Genomic DNA, 24,562 nt, shown 5'->3' with positions numbered 1-24,562 from the left:
CCGTGAGCGTCGGTGAGCCTTTTGTGCACTCCGTGGCGAAACGGTTTTTTTTTTTTTTTTTTTTTTTTAACTGGACACAAAGTCGGACATGCAGGACTTTGTGTCTTGTTAAAAAAAAAAAACGGCTTCGCTGTGGAGAGCTCAAAACGCTCACTGGCACTCACGACCAGACATGGTCTACCAGGTTTCAGTCTTCTGTCAGGAGAAGACGGAAACCTGGAAACGGAGATCGGGCGCTGGTGTGAACCCAGCGTAACTCACATCACTATTTGGGGCGGGAATAAACAGGAGCATTGCACTTCTCCAAGAAGCTCATCATATGTAACAACATAGTGCACAAGTTAGAAAAAATAATAAATTTAGAAATTTTGCCATCTCCAATTTGAAACTCAGACTTTGTTTAGTGTTAGTGTTATGTTGCTAAATAACTTACTAACAGCTTTATTGTGAAGTTATATGCTCCCTTCATTGGAGCAGCACAGGCGTCTCTGATTCTGTGATGCACACTGTATTTGTATGAACAGGAGGTCAAACACACAATGCAAATTTAGAGCTTCAATCCTGCGTCTGACCTCCTGCTCATACAGGAAACCTGTGTGCATCAGTGCAGCACAGAGGAGGTCAGTGCTCCGAAAGGGAAACACAACAACTTCCCAAAAAAAAGCTGTAGACAAGTTATTGAAAAACATTACACTATACATAGGCGTGTGTTCAAATGGGTGGGAAAACTAAAAAATTTATCGGTGTGCTTCTTTAAAGGAATGATGCGAATTCTTGAACTATAAATGCCAAGTGTGCGTTTCTGGCTGATGGATGAAATCTGGCTAAGTATTGCAGGCATGGTTTTCATATAGACTGGTAACTAAATGTATGGCTTTGCCAGTAATTATGCAGTTTTACCTACAAAACTGCATGGACATGAACAATCCCATCAATGGCAGCATGTTTTTTTCTAAAAGAAATCTATCGTGTTTCTCAACTCCAGCCCCCAAATAATCCCAAGTGTTGGACTGACCTCTAATATCTGGAGACTCTACATTCACCCTGGGTATTTGATATCCCTGCATACCCAAACTGTCCAATCAATGATGACAATATGCTGACAGATCCTCCAACACAAAAGAAATACTGTACATATATGGGGTGAAAATTTGCTAAACCAGGAACCCAAGGACAGGCCTAAAAGACTGAAGTGCATCTTTAATTGCATAGAGAAACAATTGTATTTCAAGAGTGTACACATTAAAATGGAATAATCTGATGTGGTCCGTGTTACAGGCTACTCATATTGACACAACAGGTATCCTAGGATCCCTAATCCAGTGAGGAAGCCAGCATTGTAGGATTAACGTTAATCAGATTTGCAACTATATATTGTGTCACCATGTTTCAAGCTGATAGCACTTATCACGCCTTAAATCCCAAGATGGTCACTTCCCTATTCTGTCTGTATTCAGTCTAAAGGTTTGTACTGTGTAGTACACAAATTTTCCACGAGACAAGCTGAGGCATATTTAGAACATTTCATTATAAATAATCCACCAGGGATGCATTAAACATACCATAACTCTAGAATTTTAACAAATCAGTCCCAGGCTATGCAGCCTGTTGTGATCACCTGCCAGCACAGTAAGTAGCTGCTGTAAGGACTGCCTGAGGCTATCCATAGCATCTGCGTATTACTTGATATTAGATGTGTGTACAATAAAACTCAAATGAATAATACAAATGTACTAAAAATTCACTGCTTAAGGTTTGACTCAAGCATTTTATACACTCCTAGAGCATGTTTTCAATCCGTGCTCAGCAGGTCAAGCTAAGTAGTGAAATCTATTTTCTATCATTTATACTTAAAACTTCTCTCTTCTCCTTGCAAATTCTTATACGTAGGGAGAAAGGACTAGGCCCAATATACTTACTTTGTGTCCAAACATTAAGACTTGTCAACCAGCCAAATTACATGCCTACACAGGCAAATCACACGCTTTTGTCATGTTCTCATCTGTTTACTTTGCGAAATTGAAAAATTATCAGAATATATTCGACTCCACGTGGCAGGTTATCTTTCACTGCAGGTTACCCAAAGCCAAAGGTTCAACAAAATAGATTACTGGGGGAAAATATTCTATGCCGAGACAAAGATCAGCGATGAATGCCAAATCCACACGCTGAAGTGTTTTTACCCTCGGTGGTTAATTACTTACAACAAATGTGACACGGAGAGCAAAACCTAAATGAAACCCATTTAATTACCATAAGATTTAGCAGGAAAATAGATGCATTTAAGATCACACAAGGCTAATTAATGACTCTATAATACTTTCTGAACGCTACAATGGCACCTATGAATAAGAAAATTGATAGTAAACAAATTCAGGAGGGTGTTAAGAAATCTGAAATCCTACTCGTGTTTGAAAGGTATTAAGTGGAATTTGCTTCTACAGTCATGTTCTTGTATTCAATAGATTCATTTAACATGGTCCATTACCTGGGATTTAAAAGCCTGTAATTCTGCTTGAAGTTCATTGATTTTTTCTTCATTTTTCTGCAATTGGGACTGGGTCTCTTGGCGAATTGTAAATTCCTCTTCATACTAAAAAGCACAGAAATACCTAGTGTCATTTTCCAAATCCATTGTTACTAAAAATGCCGCTTTTCTGTTTCATTACAGGAAGGGTAAAGAACATGGGCCAAAATTTTTCTGTAAGCCAAAAACTAGTAAAAATAACTGGTATTAAATGATGTTGTGCCCTCAGCAATCCGGTTCACAGTGTGCCGCCTTGGACTATTAGCTTCTCTTCCCTGCTTCTGTTCCTGGCACCTTGACCAGTGGCTGATACTGGGAAAAGACATAGTTACAGGGGAAATATAATCTTCATTCCACCAGAACAGGAGCTGCAATTACAAGGAAATTCTCCATTTCAGCTCAAGAAGAGACTCAGAGTAGAGAGCCTTCTCTATGATGTCCATATATCCTCAACAACCCATCTAAGGCTGGGGCCCTAACGCCGCACATTACAGTACCTGCAAAGTGGAAGGGACTCTGGCTAATTCAATACACACATTGCAGAAAAAAAAAAATCTGCAGTGGAAAGGTTCCTAGCGTTACCTACGGAAACGCTAGCATTTTCTGTAAAATTACAATAGGGGCAGAAAGTCTTGCAGAAAAAAAAAATGCACCAGAAACTCACATATTTTTTTTTTCCTACAAAGTTTTTCACAGAACATCCGCAGACTACATAGGGTCTTAGGCTAAAGGAGTTTTGTCATCAATAAAACCAGTAGACAAGAAATGTAGGAACTTTTTATGGTCTGGCATTTAGAGAGATGGTCCTTAGTGAGGTGTGAGTCATTAAAGAGGACCTTTTACCATCTCCATCAGCTCCTGGCATCCTTTAATAGATGCTTCTCTGCCGACTCTGGGGAAGTTGGAATTTTTCTTCTAGCTCACTGCATTATTTTTGTTAATTTCATTACCAAATATGCCAATTAGGTGTTTTACTATGAGATAGGTGGTCCCGGGCTGCCTGCTCTAGTCTAGGACCACCCACCGGACATTAGAGCACAATGTGCTAATTAGCACATTGGGTGCTGAATATAATGGCTCCGATAGCTCAGGAATGGTGAGAGCTGGAAAAAATATTCCAGTTAGGATGGAAACAATGGAGTGGCATCTATCAAACAATGCATGGAGTTTAAGTTGGTGGAGGCGGTGAAAGGTTACATCAGGAACGTCCAACTGGTTAAAAAATACTCCACAGTACTTAAGGACAATACATTGAAAAATAACAGGCAAAGAATCGACAAAATAAACATTTCCAAGTCCCTTAGGGTACAAGTATACAAACTCAATACTTAAGAGTCAAAATGGCACTAATGTGTCCAATTTCACACAAGTGAAATTTTTTTCTCCTATGCTGACAATTGTGGGCCTGTTGGCCTGACCTAATAAATCATCGCCTGATGTGGTTAGAATGGGAGAACAAGGCCACTTGTAGCCAGAATTTGCAGTTGTAATACGGGTGCAGATAGGAGACTGTAGTAAGTTCGTGCAAAATTGTTATGATGCATAAAAAAATAAACTATGGCTTCAATGATTCTGTAATGAATGTAGATCATGATGTATATTTGCATACATTTTGAGAAACAAATGCTGCAAACTTTAACCTCATTCAATGGCTTTTGCAGTGAGTTACCATACTGCAACACATTATCAGATTCAAGTTCTAATCTGCTGTCTGTGTTTGGGAAGGTTGGGGGGCCTATTCATATTTTAATGTAGTTTGCGTTTGTTTCTGTTTCGTATATTTGTCATCCAACATTCATAATCTCACATAAATTGTTACTTAACGTTAAAAGAGTACTCTATTAGTGAAAATGTATGCTTTGGGCGACACATCTAATATGTATGCGACAAGTTCCTATAAAATAACCACGTTCCGTCTTCAAATGGGAAATACAAGATAAATGTGCTTCTCTATGCCCATGACATTCTGAATCATGCAGACAGATTAAAAACAGAAGAGATTAAGTCACATATTGTAAAAATAAATCTCCAATAATGAAGAGGTTTCACTGCATTACTGTCTCATTGTTGAGAAAAGAAATATCCTGCAGAGTTTCCAAGATTCATGGGAATTGAAAGAGCTGAAATGCCAAAGACTGAGAAATCCATACTGTGTTTATTTCTTAGGATGAAAGTAAATTGGATATGATAGACGATAGTTCAAGTGAATGTTTCATGGAAAGGCTATTATTTTAACGTATGCTTGGACCGTAGATAATAATATGCACAAAGATAACAACCTTATCTGAATCGGTAACTAGTGCTAGTTAATAATTAAGAAAAAATAAAAATCAAAAAGAATTACTACACAGGCATTTCGATATAAATGCTACACCGAGAGCACAATGTGTTAGAAGAGTAAAACTCCTCCGCACATCAATAACTAATGAAATAAAACACAATGGAGAAGATTTAACAAACCTGTTATGTCAAATTTTGGGCGTAAAATGATTTGCAGTTGACATAATCTCAGTGTTTTTGCAGCGGCCTCACTACTTTTCTGAAAGTGGGGCCAGGGCATGGGCATGGCGATCACCCACACCATATCCATTATCATTTACGCCAAAAAAGTGGCATGAGTGATGGCAGAATCAAAGCCACCTGGGGCTGCCATAGTTTTGTGTCGAGGCACAAGGGGGAGGGGGAGGGGGGAATTGCCTAATTTGTGATGAGGCACAACAGTTTTAAAAGTGTGTCTATAAAGAGTTGCAAAATGTATTAATGTTTTTTTAATATTGATGATTTGGTGGCAAAATACTGATGTAAATTTTGTCAGCCATTAGATGTCATAAGAAAACGACCAACATGTCTAGTGAGTTGCATCAAATTTGTGCTGTATTTGCTTGTCTGTTTTTTGCGGCCATATTTCTATGACTCCTATTCATTGAATGAATGGGGTGACAGAAGCAAGGCCGATGCACAGGTAGCACACGGATGACATCCATATGCTGCCTGTGCAACAGCCGTGCCGTTCAGCGGCAATTAGCCTAACTCCCATAGAGGTGAAACAATGTAAGGGCCCATTCATACGGAGTAACGTGCCGCGTGACCTGGCACGTATACGCCGTGTAAGATTTTGCAGGCTGTATACGCTCCCATTGATTTCAAATCACGCAAAATCACGGCTGCAAAATAACGTGACGTTTACGATCCACGCTCCCATTGAAATCAATGGGAGCGTATACGGCCCGCAAAACCTCACACGGCACGTTACTCTGTGTGAATGCACCCTAACTCTGCTGTGCTACGCTGTTTCTGTATCTCTCATTCACCTCTAAAGGAGTTAAGGTTCAAGCATTGCAGTTCGTGTCTGGGCTGCAATTTACTAAGGTCCAAACATGTTTGCTTTAATACATATTCTTCATGGAATAATGATTTTGGAGCTGACTTTTCAAACATCTGACTGATGGAGTGCTGTGTGCTGGACCCATACAGATCTGATATGGATTACAGATCCCAAGTATACATCAACAATATTATCCAGAAAAAACAAGCTTGGCAAAATATTCAACTTCTGGGATCACATGTTGTGACATTCATGGATTCTGCTCCTAGAATGCATTACCATCCACTATTATGTCACTCTGTATGTCATTATCAATGATAATCGAGCATTGTTATTTTTGTATGGGCACCAATACCATGGATTTTGTCACCATACCAACATATAATAATGGAGTGAGGATTAAGTATGTGGGCTGTTATGGAAATGTCCTACCACAACAGACACTTTACACAAAGACACACAACTATCAATGCAAAGAAAAATAGCGGCATTATTCTATGTACTGCTAAGAAAAACTGGATTTGCATACCAATAATTTAGGTGGCAGCTGTCAAAATCCACACTATTTTAGAGCTATGAGAACTCTAATTTAATTGCTACTGAAAGCACTACTGCTATTATATTAACCAATATTTCCAGCAATTTCTTCTAAATTCTCCACACTGCAGCAAACATGAAGCCGGGGTGATTATTTCATGTATCATGTAATGTTTGGCGCATAAAGAAAGTTATACGTACTTTCTTGGTCATCTCCAGGTACCTTTCTTCAAATTCCTCTGTCTTTGCTTTGTCGATACACACATCTACAAAACAAGAAACAGATAAGGCTCCAGTATATATTATATATAAGACACAGAACAGCCGCTATCAGAGTTTCAATACTCCAGCTGAGCAACTGATGGTAACACTTACCTAGCAAGTAACTGAAATCCACATCTAATCTCTTCCTGTAAGTGAAATCAGGATCTACACCGCTACGATGCAGCACTATCTGCGATACGCACTCTTCTATTATTTTGAAATACTGTGGTCTTAGGGGAGAAGGAAAAGTATTGTTAAAAGATACAAAATAAAGAAGAAATAAGCTAACTTGTCCAAAGAGGGGAAGAGAACAAAATGTCTCTACTTGAACAGAAAAAAGTTCAACATCTTACACGACATTAATTCAATTGTATATTGCAAGGAATAATATATATTAGACAATGTATAGTGTAAAAATTAAGTCTAATATTCCAAAATTAGTTTCCATATCACAAGTGTATCAAGAGATCAGACTTTAAAGCAAAAAGAATAAATTCTGATCATATTTGCAAACACAGTTACAGCCTCGGTTACAATGCAAATGACAGCATCAAAACAATGGATAGGGGTCCTGTCACTAGTGATGGGGTACAAAGCAATGGCTCCTTGCTAGAATATTGCACCACTTCATGATCTCTAGGACCTCCATTGATCCTGTTAATATAAGGGCCCAATTATCCCAGCGTCCACTATACTGTCTTCCCGTGCAGGTTGTTGATTTCGGGCCGAATTAGCCCAGCGGCCACTATACTGTCTTCCCGTGCAGGTTGCTGATCTCGGGCCGAGTTAGCCCAGCAGCCATTATACTGTCTTCCCGTGCAGGTTGCTGATCTCGGGCCGAATCGGCCCTGAAACAGCTCTAGAAGCCATTTTTGCATTAGAAGGTTATCTATAGTCATAGATCCCCCCCCCCATCCTCCAAAGAAATTAAAGCTTCTTCTTTAGGATCCCTGGGCAAAGTGCATCACCGTAAGCCATAAAAACTGGAGTATTAGTTAATACCCATACTAAGACATTTAGGGCCATAAAATCCCCCACAAAATCCTCCTCCAAACCGGCAAAAACTCCACGTGAACTTTGTGGGCTTACAAATTTGTCAAATAAATAGACTGCCAAAATAATCCTAAATATGAGGAAATATTGGTGAAAGGGGCCGCCTAATCTGTAAGCGCAGAGATAGACTGCAAGGGTGAAACAATGGAATCAATCATGACTTTTGTTAAATTATTAAAATGGTGCTTCTTATCGTCACAGGGGACACGGCTAGAATAAATTATCCAGATAAGAAGTGGATAATCCAATAAAGCACTACATTATGAAGAATGATTTTATTTTTATTCCACAACACGCGATTCTCCCACCTCTTATGATCAGAAAAATCTGCATGCTGCAAACACATTGCAATTAATCCTCGTAAAGATCCCGCTATACTGCGCAAATGGAAAGTTGTCTCATTGTCAGAAGTGACTGGGTCACCCAGGTGCTTAGAAGACAATACATACGCTGTGCACTAAAAATCAATGTATTACTGTAAGCCTCTCTCTAAGCACATTATTTATCTGCTGTCATGAAGGGAATTGGTTTAACTTTATTTCACGATTCCGGCTCTTATTCCAGTATTATGTACTCATGCATGTATTACAGCAACTAAACTAATTATGCAAACCGTTCCATGCAAAACTAGGAGTAATGAAAGGCAAATATGGAAAACATGCTCTATCCCATGTGCCGATTATTAGCAATAACAGCAAAACCGCGTCATAATAACAAATATTTATAAGAACGGGATTAAATCTATTTATTACATTGACATAACCAATGAACTCCAATTTAAATGACCGAAGATGGAAAATAAACCATTCGAGAGGAGGATAGCTTTACTACTGCCTGTTATTTACATAGAAGTAATCCAAATAATTCCCCATAATAGCGCTTCTTGTGTCACATTTTATTGCAATCACGTTCCAATAATGCAAGAAATATCTCCAAATTAACACGTGGTGGGAATATAGAATAGAAAGATTACATTAGAAATCATCACCCAGAGTCTGCTTAAACTTTCTCATCAACTCAAAAAGCCATCTATACGTATACATATATATTTATCTATATCTGTATATCCTTGTCAATGTGACTAAACATTAATCAATCATATTTAATGCCTCTGCAGGGGAACCTACATAAAACAAAGACTAGTATAAGCAGTATAAAATTATATCCAGCACAAAAAACAAAAAAAACATTTTAGCTCATCAGCAAAGCGAAAAAAAAAAAGGCGTGGGAGTGTGCGGCGATTGTCGGGGTGACGCACTTTAAAGGGGCTCTATCAGCAAAATTATGCCATATGAGCCTCACATATGCCTGAATAGCCTTTAACTATTTTTTCTTCGGGAACGAAGAAGTTCGCAATCGTACTCGTACAACAAAAATGGCTCCAGAGCGTGCGCTGTAGCGCTCCAGAGGGAAGAAGAAAGAAGAGGAAGGCGTGACAGCAAGATGACGTCCACTAGTGCACGAACCGCCCACCGTGCACGGGTAAGTATGATTTTATAATCGTTTTTAGGGTATTTTTTAAAAACGGGGGGAGCTTTTAAAATAAGATTGGCCTTTTTAAAGGCTATTCAGGCATATGTGGGGCTCATACGGCATAATTTTGCTGATAGAGACCCTTTAATCCAGCAAGATTTAGATAGTTTAGGCTCACCTCAGTGTAATGTCATATTTTCCCCATAAAATCCATGTCTCCATTGCAAGGATATTCATTTATTTCCCAATGTGCAAATGAGCAATGTGGAGCATTGAGGGTGGCTCCTTTGCTTCAAAATGCTTCAACTCCCCACAATGCTTTAAAGAGGACCTTTCATGTCCTCCTGCACATGTGGTTTTATATACCACTAGAAAGCAGACAGTGCACTGAATTCAGTGCACTGTCAGCTTTCCCATTATGTGAAGAGATATCAGTGACGTTATTTTCAGCATCGATCTCTGCCCAATGTCTGAAGGGCGTTCCTGACAGTCAAGCTGGGCTGTGAAAAACGCCCCTCCTGATAGTACTGTCTATAGACTTGTACTTGGAGGCCTTCCTCATCGTTCAGCGTCATTATTGAGCAGTAAAGGAGTTCCCCCTATGACAGTACAGGGATATGGACGAGTAATGTCAGGAGGGGCGTTCCTAACAGCCCAGCTAGACTGTCAGGAACACCTTTCTGACAGTGGGCAGAGTTCGGTGCCAAAACTAACAGCATCGATATTTCAAGTCCAGGGGCACATAATAGGAAAGCCAACAGTGCGCAGAATTCAGCTTTCTAGTGTTATATAAAACCGCATGTGCAGGAGGACACGAAAGGTCCTCTTTAATATACTGATGTGAATGCAAAAACACAGGGCCAGATGAAATGTCAGCACTAAGTAGCTTCCTGGCCGTATCATTCATAAAAGGGAGGAAAGAAGCACGGCTTACTAGAAAAGTTTAGAGCAGCAGTTTAGAGCAATAGACCTGCCCTTGGTGCTATAGACTGATAATTTTCATACTTTAAAATAAATGAATACCTCTGCGATAGAGACACACATTTTTATTGAGAAAAAGCGGACCTTTATAACTGTGGTACTGGCTTAATATGCTTTACCCTGGTGACAGACTCCCTTTAGGCTAAGGCCCCACATAGCAGGCCAAAGCAAAAAATCACTGCAGGATAAAACATGGCAGCAACGCACTGCAGTTTTTCCCACAGTGCTTTTCACAGAAAGTCTGCAGAGGTATACCATCGCAGCTTCCATAGGTATAATTGACATGCTGGTGGCTAAACTATGGCGGTTTTGGAAATCTCAGTGTTTCGGTAGCGCATACTTCTTCGCAAGGTGGTGTGGATGGAATCTTGAAGTGACTGCAAAATGCTGCATTTTTTCCAAGGCAATTATGCCACAGCCAAACCACGACGTTAATGTCACTTAGGGCCCCAGGGTTAAAGAGTAATTTCATCTTAAGTCATTCATGGCATATCGGACCCCTGTACTGCTTAGTGCCACAACCAGAAAAGAAATAAATGAAAAGATGGTCAAGCATGCTTCCTCCATTCTCTTCTATAAGAGTTACGCTGGGTTCACACCAGCGTTCGGGTCTTCGTTATGAGGTTTCCATCTTTTGCATGCAGAAGACGGAAACCTGTCAGATCAAGTATGGACATGAGCACCGGTGAGCGTTTTATGTGCTCTGCGGCAAAACCATTTTTTTTTTTTTTTTAAACCGGACACAAAGTCCTGCATGTCCAACTCTGTGTCCGGTTAAAAAAAAAACGGTTTCGCCGCGGAGAGCACAAAACGCTCCCCGATGCTCATGGCCGCACACTTTTCAAACCCATTCAAATGAATGGGTTTGAAAAATGCCTGATGGTTTCCATCTCCTGCCCAGTTTCGTGCAGGAAACGGAAACCTGCAGAACGGAGGCCGAGACGCAGATGTGAACGAGCCCTTATAGAAACCACTAAACAGGGATTAATAAAGTTGTATCATATCTTTGTCTTATGTGATATAAGTGGACAATTCCACTTTAATGGCTGTCCTGGCTAATGGTGGCTAAAGCAGATCTCCTACTGACACCAGCCACGCATAATCTAAGACAAAGGAGCCTATTTAGAAAAGAGCCTTAGAGATAAAACATTTCTTTTTCAGGCACAAATTCTGCCGTTGTTTTGTTTTTTTGTATTTTTTTGTCATGCTGTGTGTATGGTTGTATGTTGGTGTGTCTGAGGAGGTACTTTCTGCTGCACGCTGGTATATAACGCTGCTGAGGAGCTATTTTGTGCTGCAATGTGTTATTTGGTGTTGCTAGGGGTATTACGTGTGATGCACTGTGGTATTTATTTGGCACTCTGTGGAAGTATTCCTTTGCAGATGAGGCCTCAGCATCACTGACAGAATGACTGACAAGACCAGAATCGATAAAGTTTGAAAAGCCCTGGAATAAATACATTACCTTTAACACTGCTACGCTTGTAAAAACTTACAATCGAGCGGTCTTCTCACCAAACCCAGAACAGGATAAGTGATAAATGTTTGGCCACTGGGCCCTCACCAACTGTGGGAATATAACTCCAATGAGTACATTCACACAAGGGTTAAAAAGGGGCCAAACCCTTCATCATCACCAACCCCCTGTTCAGGCATCAGAAAGCGCCCAAACTGTTAAAGGTTAGCTCAGGGTATAATACCAGAAGAAATAAACCTATAAAACACCAAATAACAGGTAGAAGATAAAGAAGTGACAAAATAAAAGCATGTCCTAACCTTGCAAAAACATCATTGCGGATTATTATTAGATGTTGAAGAATAGAAAGGAAATATCCCTCAGAATACGTATTCTTGACAGAATTCCACAGCACGCCGAATACATCGCTGACATCAGTTATAACGTTAAGGTAATAAAACTGACAGACTCCAGGATATAATTACATTTATGCACAGGGAATGAAAGTTTCATATACCATTACAGTAATTGTATATGATAATTTCCCAATATTAAAATATTTTTAATAATTCTGCCCACTCTGCTAGTCTCACATGTCCATCAGTGAGTGATGAAGGTTAATCAGAATCCTTCCTAGCAGATACCTCAAGGCTCACTGTGAATATGGAAGTTATATGCAGGTTCCCTGACACTACATACAGATGTAACATAGTAAAGATCTAGATGTACAAAATTTTTTTACAATAGTGAATGTGTCACATATTCACATCAGTAAGGGGCTGCTTACAATACATTTACAGCTTCAGTTTGAGTATGTGGTGGAAAACTCTCCTGATTAGTGTTGAGCGAGTAATATTCGATCAAATACCTTGCCGGCATAGGAATGCGTGTAATCGGCCGAACACGAAGGGGTTAAATGCTTCGAATATTCAATGCATTTAACCCCTTGGTGTTCGGCCGATTCAATGCATTCCTATGCCGGCGAGGTATTTGATCGAATACTACTCGCTCAACACTTCTCCTGATGTTTATCTACAAAGGAAGGCTGCAAAGCATTGCATGGTATAGGAAAACTATTGGGTATGTCAGCCATAGGCTCCATCGCTTACTATGATGTAAAGCTTTTTTTTGCCTTTTTAATATTATATTTCATATCATAGTATACCATGTAATCCATACCGAGGAGGCTATTTGCACTTTGGTCTGGGGAAAGGATCCCTATAGAAACACGTAACTTAGACTTTCTCATTATATACGCAAATCATAGACATAACATTATGTGGACAGACTCTTAGGATCAGATATGTAATTGAATAGTTTAGGCTTAGCATTTATGTTTTAACTTTTTAGGTATTAAACTAATGTGAATGTTCCGTGCTTGTGATACTTTCTATATCCTCTGCCTGCTTGATCCTTATTAAAATCCACATTACATTGCCTACGACTTTCCCTTTAATTTTTTATAGGTTTTGAACAAACTGGAGTGCTTGCTTTATAAGAAAGGATATTCCATTTCCAGTCGGACATCATCAAGGCGATGAGAAAACTCAATCATGTCTTCCTCCTTGTGTTCATCAAACACTCTCAGCTGGATGTCCAAGGCATCATTGCGGATATTCTTTAATTGCTATATGAAACAGGGGAGAGACAGGCTTATACCTATAGCCACAAGCATATGTAAAACATTCATCATAAAGACATTCTCCTCCAATTTCGTAACCTCCTTCTCACAAATGATCTCTTGTAGGACTGTACAATTTATTAAAGCTGCAGATCTTACCTATGACGTACCGCAGGTCAACCTTTTAAATGTTACAGCCCTTGTTTTAAGTTATTAGGTTCATTAAGAATAACAATTTTAATCTGTCCCCGAAATATTAATGCCTTCAGGAAAACCTATTAAAGCGAGGCACTTGTGCATTAAATCAATGTTTAAACAGGTAACGCCCGAAATACATGCACACACTAGAAAAGCCTTTGTGACTAGCATGCAATATGTTCAGTAATAACGATAGGGTTATTTGAAGCACATCTCATCTCTGCAAACTAGATTACATTATTCCAAAAAAAAAAAAAAAAAAAAAAAAAAGAAATTTATGAAATCTGTTTTCCACTCAGGTGTCTGGAAATTTAAATATTAATGTAAAAACAGTGACTACAGGGCACTTACTGGCAATATCTGCTTCAATCCGCAGCGCATAAATTCATTTCTGATGTGAAGCCTGAAGTCCAGATCATCAGGTGATGTTACAAGTGCATTGATAAGCTGCATACAAGCCACCTACATCAGACACACAGGAAGAAAATTAAAATCTCTTATTTCCAGTTTTCATTATATTTCAATGGTAAAGAGGTCATTACAAGAACAAGGACTCGGAGCTGTGTGTCCGCACACTGAGAAAAAGCAGCAGTAAATAAGAGACAGAGAGAGATGCCGACATAAGAGATTCATTAAAGGCTCTTAGATGTAGCAGAATACATATTGTCATATAATCATGCAAAAGATGACGAGATCAATACAATTAAATAGCTTGTTCTTATCAGCACAAGTCATAAAATATCGATTTTCCAAAGTAGCAACATAGTAAAATGTATATCGCTATGTTCCCAGGCCTGGATCACACTGAGCGAAGCACATCAGGCCTTTTCAGAATTCATGGAACTAGAGATGAGCGAACAGTGTTCTATCGAACACATGTTCGATCGGATATCAGGGTGTTCGCCATGTTCGAATCGAATCGAACACCACGTGGTAAAGTGCGCCAAAATTCGATTCCCCTCCCACCTTCCCTGGCGCCTTTTTTGCACCAATAACAGCGCAGGGGAGGTGGGACAGGAACTACGACACTGGGGGCATTGAAAAAAATTGGAAAAAGTCATTGGCTGCCGAAATCAGGTGACCTCCATTTTAGACGAATAGTGGATTTCAAATCCGGGTCATATGAGAATGTGAACTTTGTGACTATGAGACAGGGATAGCTGTACAGGCAGGGATAGCTAGGGATAACCTTTATTTAGGGGGGAATGTTATTAAAAATAACTTTTTGGGGCTCTATCGGGTGTGTAATTGTGATTTTTGTGAGATAAACTTTTTCCCATAGGGATGCATTGGCCAGCGCTGATTGGCCGAATTCCGTACTCTGGCCAATCAGTGCTGGCCAATGCATTCTATTAGCTTGATGAAGCAGAGTGTGCACAAGGGTTCAAGCGCACCCTCGGCTCTGATGTAGCAGAGCCGAGGCTGCACAAGGGTTCAAGCGCACCCTCGGCTCTGATGTAGGAGAGCCGAGGGTGCACTTGAACCCTTGTGCACCCTCAGCTCTGCTACATCAGAGCCGAGGGTGCGCTTGAACCCTTGTGCACACTCTGCTTCATCAAGCTAATAGAATGCATTGGCCAGCGCTGATTGGCCAATGTATTCTATTAGCCTGATGAAGTAGAGCTGAATGTGTGTGCTAAGCACACACATTCAGCTCTACTTCATCGGGCTAATAGAATGCATTGGCCAGCGCTGATTGGCCAGAGTACGGAACTCGACCAATCAGCGCTGGCTCTGCTGGAGGAGGCGGAGTCTAAGATCGCTCCACACCAGTCTCCATTCAGGTCCGACCTTAGACTCCGCCTCCTCCGGCAGAGCCAGCGCTGATTGGCCGAATTCCGTACTCTGGCCAATCAGCACTGGCTAATGCATTGTATTGGCTTGATGAAGCAGTGCTGAATGTGTGTGCTTAGCACACACATTCAGCTCTACTTCATCGGGCTAATAGAATGCATTGGCCAGCGCTGATTGGCCGAATTCCGTACTCTGGCCAATCAGCACTGGCTAATGCATTGTATTGGCTTGATGAAGCAGTGCTGAATGTGTGTGCTTAGCACACACATTCAGCTCTACTTCATCGGGCTAATAGAATGCATTGGCCAGCGCTGATTGGCCGAATTCCGTACTCTGGCCAATCAGCACTGGCTAATGCATTGTATTGGCTTGATGAAGCAGTGCTGAATGTGTGTGCTTAGCACACACATTCAGCTCTACTTCATCGGGCTAATAGAATGCATTGGCCAATCAGCGCTGGCCAATGCATTCTATTAGCGTGAACTGAGTTTGCACAGGGGTTCTAGTGCACCCTCGGCTCTGCTACATCAGATTGCTACATCTGATGTAGCAGTGCCGAGTGTGCATCAGATGTGTAGTTGAGCAAAACTGACTCAGCACTGCTAAGTCTGCATTCGCATAGGAATGCATTGGCCAGCCTTCGGCCAATCAGCGCTGGCTCTGCCGGAGGAGGCGGAGTCTAAGGTCGGACCTGAATGGAGACTGGTGTGGAGCTATCTTAGACTCCGCCTCCTCCAGCAGAGCCAGCGCTGATTGGTCGAGTTCCGTACTCTGGCCAATCAGCACTGGCCAATGCATTTCTATGGGGAAAAGTTAGCTTGCGAAAATCGCAAACTGACAGGGATTTCCATGAAATAAAGTGACTTTTATGCCCCCAGACATGCTTCCGCTGCTGTCCCAGTGTCATTCCAGGGTGTTGGTATCATTTCCTGGGGTGTCATAGTGGACTTGGTGACCCTCCAGACACGAATTTGGGTTTCCCCCTTAACGAGTTTATGTTCCCCATAGACTATAATGGGGTTCGAAACCCATTCGAACACTCGAACAGTGAGCGGCTGTTCGAATCGAATTTCGAACCTCGAACATTTTAGTGTTCGCTCATCTCTACATGGAACCAATACCGTGTAAAATTAAATCAGGCTGCAGAAAGGGCTAAATACATTATCTGCAGCCAGAATTTCCAGCAACATAATACCCTGCAATGTGCCGGAGAACCTTTAAGCAGAACTGAAGTTAAAAAATCGCCCTTTTGCACTGCAGCCATCTCTGTATTTTTCATGTGTTTTCTTAAGACCTTACTGTCAAAGCTTTTCAACAGAATCGCTCCTCTCACTGTAATGAATTGCACTATAAAGGAAATGCAATGGAAGAAAGCAAAATAGTAGAAAACTGGCGCTGCTGGCAACCAGACGGAAATAATTCCCACAGGTATTATAGCTCTACAGTTGTCACCTTGAAAGCCAACAGCAATCTTCAGTCTCTGCCGTTAGCTCAGAGTCATGTTTTTCAGAACGCCATGAACTGCCATGACTACAGAATTTATGGCACAGCGTAGAACATGCTAGTCAAAGATAGGGATGGATTAAAGCAGACCGTATTGATTATCATATCTCCAAACAGCTTTACACAACTTAAATGGACTATAGATGAATGCTAGAGCAGCTCTCTGCTAGCAGTAAATATTCCTATTACAATGTTTACAGAGAATTAATCCACTTATTAGACTCCAATCCTCACACGGCTTTGTTGTCCCTCCTGCCGCACTCCAAGTGCCGAAGCAAATCTAATGCTAAAAAATGGTAATCTACAGCACACACAAAATTATTAAAAAGAAGCATTTAGTAAAAAATCTTTTGTGCCAGACAGTTAAAAATGAGCCTGTGTAATTTAATGTTTGTGATAAACTAGGGTCTTATTCACACGACAGGGAAAAAAAAACGCCCTTTTTTTACGTTCATCACATGGTCAATGGTTGTATTCACATGACAGCTTTTCTGATGGACAGAATAGTTGAGGGGGGGGGGGGGGGAGAAAAAAAACAAAACGCGATTTGTTTGTTTTGTCAGCCAATAGAAATCAATGCGTCTAATTTTTAACACAAGTGTTGGTGTCGGAGTCACATCTGTTAATAAATCAGAGGGTTGGATGCAAAAAGCAAAAAAAAGCAAATGAAAATTGCTTTGAAAAGCGGATGCAAAACTAATGACATTTAATCAAAAAAAAAAAAAAAAACCCCGAAAGAGATGGAAAAAGAGATGGAAAAAGATGGAACAGACTCAATATGGATGCCCAACAGTCATTAAAAACAGATCGACTTGGCCATTTCTTTACAGCTGAGACACAGACATGGCCATGTGAATATAGCCTGACAGCTTTATTACAAAGTTATGTGATCCCCTCTGGATCACTAACACCCCTTCCGTTTTAACTAATGCACACAGAGTTTTCCCATATGACCAATATGTCAATCTATCAATGTAAGTCTACCGGAGTCGAACCAAGGCTACTCCTACAGGAAACACTGTGTGAATTAGAGAAGTAGTATGCCTGTGATCTGGAGAGGAGCACATAACTTCGCCATCATGCTATCCATAAGTTAATCAGTACAAACAAACAAAGATTCATTCACATTGGACAAGGTGCTTCTTTAAGGTCTACTACGATACGAGACCTCCTAGAAAATTGTTCCCTCTCCCCTCCATTCATTTATGGTATTTTATCTGATACAGTCTATGTTATGAAGTTGTGTTATACTGTATGACTAGTTAAGAAAAACTCACAATTAGGCTCTGTACACATTTGTGTTGTTGTGGCTTCCATTTAAAACAGATTAACTGAGTCATGTTGTATAATGAGGTTCTTTGGGGTTTGCCCATTTTTCGGGCAGAGCCGACAGTGCATGCTCCAGTAGCCATCTTGGTTCTCCTTAGAACTGCATGATCGTACTGCGCCGCAGTACAGTCATGTAGGCTGAAAACCAAGATCTCTGCCGAAGTATGTTGTTAGCTCCGCTCAAACCCGAAGGGGCAGAGCTGACATCGCATGCGTAAGATTGTGATCTCGCTGAAGCCTGATGCTGCTGATGACGTAGTAGAAGAGGAGGAAGAACAAGGGTGCTCATTATCGGAGGGGGCGTAAATACAACGGCTAGGAGAAGGGAGTGAACACACTGAAGGCTATGACGCTGCTGTGTTCAGAGCACAGGAGCAGCGTCCCGTGTGCTCTGTTATCTTCATTTGCATAGCTGTGAAGAACGAATTTACACAAAAAAAGCTGCCTGGAAAACAGAAACAAACTTTATAAAGGCTATTCCAATGTAGGGTTAGTGAAAAATGTTTGTAGAATGATCACTTAATGTTGAGAAAAAATACTGCTTTTTAATCCGATGCAGATCAGTTAGGAGGAGCGTTCTGGGGAAGCTGAGCATCGTGGCCAGATCTTCTTCTTGCTTGGAAGGAGATAGGGGAAAGCTCCGATTAAGTCAGTGTTACCGGGAGGGGTACTAAGTGAGAGGAAGATCTTGCTGTAATGCTCAGCGACCCCAGAACATGCCCCTGATCCACTCTTAGTGCATTTACATAAGACTAAAAAGCAAGGGGCCATTCTACAACCAATTTATAGCATTATGCTCATGGCTCGGAGCATAGGGTACTAGGGTTGATTTAATAACATTGGGGGGGGGGGGCAGGCAGACTTCCTTAATTGAAACTAGTATAACAGCAAGCTTTAACTTGACTGTTTTCAAGTTAAACTTTGCCACATCTGTATAAGGCTGCAGTGGCACTACCAGAAGGTCGATCTGCAGTGGAATAAAACTACATTAGACATAGATGAAGCTACATGGACACAGCAAGGTAATGAAATTTCTTGTAAATCTACAATGCTGCAGATCTCGGTCTTTATTCACTACTTTAGTATTTAAAGTGTCGGAAAACAATGCCCTGAGAAAACGCGACTCTGGCGTACTGTATAATGATACTGCAAATGCATTTGTTACAGTATAACTCCTGTAAAACAATAGGTGCGCTCAATATCTACAACTGTATAATGGCTCCTAGCTTAATATACAAATTTGCCCTAAGCATGCTGTCTTTATTAAATGGAAAAAAATGGATTTTTGTGGCCTCGAGGGTGCTTAATCTCCAACTATATCTCATAATCAACTTTTAACGTTAATTAGCAATTACAGAACTATTCCCATTGTTCTTGGTGCTTGAGAGAAATGTGGAAATGACAGAATGATTTATTAAAACCTTCTTAAAATGCTGGGAATCTTGCACGTTACTCTGTGTAATGTGAAATGCAAGATAACCGTGTAGTATAATTATGCTTGCCGCTGAAGATGTAGTGCTGGTTGTAACACATCCATTAACTGTGTGCTTATCACATTACACTGAACATGTCAAGGAGAAGCTCAGCTATTGATATGCCAGATGTGTCCAGGAGTAAACATATATGAACAATAGCAATAGAGAGCACAGAAGTAATACAGTAGAGCGCCACCAAGCTGGCAAATACAGAACAGGGATGAACACGAGAAGGAAGGGTCAGATTTTACATTACAGTATGATATTGCTGAAAACATATCACAGGCAAAAATAACACTTCCTTTGAGAAGACCACCCCTCTTAGACCTAAGGCACATGACCAAGTGTTCAGGCTAGTGCTCTGAGTGGGCGTCCAATGGACCATTCCAAGGAACATAGAGCAGGTCCTATTGTGTTATTGGAACACAATGATTAGGAAGCTCCCATAGAAGTACATCTTGGGAGGGCACTCTTGGAGGGCAGCGAATATCACTCTCCGTGCATTCCGCAGAAAAATTGGCTCCAAATTAGACAGGATACTCAGTTGTGTGCATGGAGCCTTAAGGACCAATTTTTTTCCATGACCGATTTTTTGATTATTATTATATTTTTGTTCCCCAATCCACCCGATGGAAAGCTCACTCTCTATAAACAGACCACCTCTCTATCCAGCCAAAGACCTTTTTTTTTTGAGCAAAATTGTCAGTGGAAACCCATTTGAAAAGACCACACATTGGACTTACATATACTTTTTTTTTTTTTTTTTTTAATGTAGATTGTGAGCCCCACATAGAGCTCACAATGTACATTTTTCCCTATCAGTATGTCTTTTTTGGAATATGGGATGGAAATCCATGCAAACACGGGGAGAACATACAAACTCCTTGCAGATGGTTTTATGCCCTTGGCGGGATTTGAACACCAGGACTCCAGCGCTTCAAGGCTGCAGTGCTAACCACTGAGCCACCGTGTGGCCCCTTGGACTTACATATACTGTCAGACCAAAATGGAGGTAGCTCTGTACTGCAGAAAGCAAGAGATTTATAAGGGCTATCAAGGAAGAAAAGTCACTAGCATCACACGAGAGCAGACAGTCCTGGTCAGACTCACTGCAGTCTGCTACTGACATGCAAACCAACACTACTTATTTGCTAGGATACACTCAGGAAGAAGGCCACAAAAGGGACAGGTTTTATGTACATTGGGCATTCGTGACACTCTCAGATGGGCTATAATGTTCAGATTTTGGCCTATAAAATGTCTGCAAGTATCATCAAGGCTAGCAGTAAAAGGTTGATAAAGAAAGGAGAGCCATACTGGGGGTCTAGGAATGAGAGCTAGGAACCGGGAATTAGAGGTTAGCCATACTGGGCTCCAGGACAACTATGCAGAGGGCCACGATTTACGGGAATGCCATGCTGGGGACTAGTTTATTTGCAATTAGATAACGCGTTTCGGGGTAAGAGTCACACATGTGGCTCAACCCCTTCATCAGATCTTTTTCCTCTTGGCTGAATAGCAATGCATGCTATTGAGCCACATGTGTGGCTCTATTCCCCCGAAACATGTTATCTAATTGCAAATAAAGTACCGTGTTTTTAACTGATCCCATAAGTTGTCCTGAGTGAGCGCGGAACCTATATATTGTTTGGCTATTATCCCAACTTACCTGCAAAGTACTAAGTCGACCCTGTGTCGCCTATCAGGTTTACGCTGCCATTCATACTCGGTTACCCAGAGGCATGTATTGTTTATATGTATTGATCACCTGTTGTATATACCTACCTGTATTTTGACCCTGGAGAAGTGCGGTTACCCTTTAACTTATTTATTTTTCCGTGACATGCTGGGGACTAGGAATGAGAGGAGAAGCATGCTGAGGAGCACGACTTAAAGGAACACCATGCTGGGAACTAGAAATAAGTGTAGAACCTCTCCTCCTGATCTATATCATGCTGCCTGTAGAAAGCACAACATGTTTAACCTGAAAGATTTGACGTGAGTATACTTCTGACTTTCTGGCAGCAATTATTAAATTTTCTCTCTTTTCTGTGAAATCCAGCACTTTATTATTTCCCTTGTTTTTGTACAATATACACTGCATTCACTAGGTGTACAGGCGGGCAGGTTGTTGTATAATGTGAGGAAACTCAGGCTGGTGGGGGTCACTTCAGACAGACATATCTTGGACATTGTGAAACTTAAAAAAGGGCTTTGGTTTGTCATATGAAAGATGGAATTCTCACAGTTTTACCTGAATTTTTTTTAAAGATATCACTAGTTAAAAACAGTCATGACTGACATTTTTATATGAAGCTGTTCCCAACCCAAACTGGGTTTTCAATAAGTTACACTTCTGACATTACTACAAGTAACAATGGGTTCACACTGCCGTTGCTAATGCCCATTTGCTGTCATCCATCATAGGATGACAGCAACGGACATTAACTGTAGCAGAGACGAAACCCCCCTTGACTAATGTAAACTACATGATGGATGCTTTCTTCTATCATATTTGCATACATGACTTTTTTTTCACCCGAAAAGTAAAAAAAAAAAAACGACAGAAAAAAAAGCTTCCATCATGTTGTTTACATTAGATTCAACGGGAACAGACACAGGCGGGGGGGGGACTTCGTTTATGTTCATTACTCTGCTACAGTTAACGTCTGTTGCCATCGTCCTATAGTGGATGACAGCAAATGGACATTAACAACAGTAGTGTGGAGCCCTGATACGGCTCTAACTGCATCTGTCACTTAAAGTCTATTGTTCTTATCCTGTAACGAGTAAACTGGCATTAACAATGGTAGTGGAAACCTACTTTAAAACTGGGAGAATCATAAAGGTCAGAATTTCATCTTTAAAATGAAACTTTTCCAGGTTTCATAATGCCTAATATGTAACTGTTTGAAGTGACTCCGGATATTTATTCATGAAAAAATACTGCCAGGAAAAATCAAAACTTGTCTGAAAGCTTAGTTACTCTTTAAAGGAAGGCATTCTTAAGTCGCAACGTTTTGGAGATGGCTCCTAGACACGACGAAAGCTCTTTTCACACTAACACTTCACTAAAATCACATGTTTTACAGACCAAAATGGATTATCATGGGTTATTGTTCCTGTGATATAAGCATGAAGCAGCGATGACACATTGCTTACTACAAACAGGTTATGTTTCTGGGTTAACAGCTGGAATTTACGGTGAGAGATCACAGCAACCCATTAATAACAGGAAGGATGGGACATTTCTTTTAATAAGGTGAAAATGAATTGCAAGGACTATAAATAACTTGGTAGAAAAAAGTCAAAGAGAAATCTCTTACGAGGGCGAGCTTATTGAAAATAACAGCACAGGTTCTAAGAGAAGTGTAAGATGAGAAATGAATAGAATAAATCAGGCTGGAAAGACACGTTGGTCCTCGCTATACAAGATGGCGTCACGTCTGCCGTTCAGTCACGTCGCACAAGCTTCCTTGGGGGTTTGCACATTTATATACAACTAAAATTGCTTAGGAACACACACGGTGAGATAACCCATGCGGACCGATAAACAAATTGCATTACTTGGAACCTAATAACAGCTTCAACAATACCATTGAGGTTTCTAGTATGGAAACCTCTGTGTGAAGCTGATGAAAATGGATCACAGGCAAAACAGTAGGCATAGATAATTGGATTTCACTGTACTGGCTATGAATTCAAATAAACATCCATGTTAGGAAACAAGTATTGTTATGCAGGCTGGAGAACGCACAAGTTAAAAAGCATGTTATTTTCTGCTTTACTGCTACAGAGTAACGGGGGATTAATGGAATACAATAATAAGCATCAGATGGGGCGGCCGCCATGCAGTTAAAGGGAAGATAAATCTCAATTATAAAGCAGGATTATTTTTACTTTCCTTCTACAAAACTTGTGTGCACATAAATATTTCTCCATTTCAAACTTTGTATTTTTAGTTGAAAAATATAATAAATTCAAGAGAGTCTACAACCACTTACACGCTACTCAACTGGCATAGTGAGAAGAACGTTTTGGTCAAAGTGTAACCTGACTGCTAAGAAAATCACCTTTTAAGCCATATGCAAATGAACTGCATTGGGGCGGTTTTGGAAATCTACAGGAAGCACCCATAGTGTGCTAGGAGGTCATCCTGAACCTCTGTCTTCATCAGGGGGTAGGGAACCTTTGGCTCTCCAGCTGCTGTGAAACTACAACTCCCAGCATGCTCCATTCACTTCCATGGGAGTTCCCAGAACAGCAGAGCCAGTATGCATGCTGGGAGTTGTAGTTTTGCAACAGCTGGAGAGCCGTACGTTCCCTACCCCTGGTCTACATTGACGATATGCTCTAATGTGAAGAAGGGATGCTCCAACCCTGCCACAAGGGTGTATGTTTGGGGTAGAGGTGGCCTTGGTCACTATCAGCCCCACCTCTGCCTGAACTCCAGGGAAAGCTGCACATCACATGCTGTTTGGGGAATACTAAATAGCAGCTGTTATCTGTTGGAATAATCGAATACATAACTGTCTAATGGGTCACAATGTGGAGTAAAGGGGCAATAGCAAAAGTACTTGCTTAAATAGCAATTACTGGAATACACAGCGGAAACTACAGCCAAAAATGTGACAATTCACATTGTGGGGTCCAGCAAGGGTTAACATATATTGTTAAAGCAAAAAAGGACACAATTACTGTTTTGAGGCCAGTTAAGTAACAATATACAGTATGGGGGCCAGAAAATAGGACTATATACAATATGAGGACCAATACTAAGGTGAGCAATATAATGTGAGGAACAGCCCTGTGTAAAATATGCAAGGGTATAGCATAGAAGGTCTGGCATGTTACTGGACAAAAAATGTTGATTATCGGGCAACATGGTGGCTCAGTGGTTAGCACTGCAGCCTTTACAGCGCTGGAGTCCTGGGTTCGAATCCCGCCAGCAACAACATCTGCAAGGAGTTTGTATGCTCTCCCCTTGTTTGCGTGGATTTCCTCCCATTCTACAAAGACATACTGA

The 24,562-nt window shown here is 40.7% G+C and overlaps 1 protein-coding gene across 1 annotated transcript in view; it reads right to left on the bottom strand.

Moving 5' to 3' along the window:
- DIAPH3 (diaphanous related formin 3) overlaps positions 1–24,562 on the bottom strand; it is a 458,292-nt gene that overhangs the window by 268,598 nt on the left and 165,132 nt on the right. Inside the window, exons 10-15 of the mRNA XM_075265434.1 lie at positions 13,787–13,897; positions 13,125–13,243; positions 11,937–12,053; positions 6,765–6,883; positions 6,591–6,655; positions 2,489–2,593 (exon numbers count right to left, since the gene is read on the bottom strand). Coding sequence (XP_075121535.1) covers positions 2,489–2,593; positions 6,591–6,655; positions 6,765–6,883; positions 11,937–12,053; positions 13,125–13,243; positions 13,787–13,897 — 636 coding nt within the window. The remainder of the gene's footprint in view (positions 1–2,488; positions 2,594–6,590; positions 6,656–6,764; positions 6,884–11,936; positions 12,054–13,124; positions 13,244–13,786; positions 13,898–24,562) is intronic.

This window comes from Leptodactylus fuscus, chromosome 2 (assembly GCF_031893055.1).
Source record: "Leptodactylus fuscus isolate aLepFus1 chromosome 2, aLepFus1.hap2, whole genome shotgun sequence".
NCBI classification, from domain to species: Eukaryota; Metazoa; Chordata; class Amphibia; order Anura; family Leptodactylidae; genus Leptodactylus; species Leptodactylus fuscus.
This window is presented reverse-complemented; position numbering and strand designations above follow the sequence as displayed.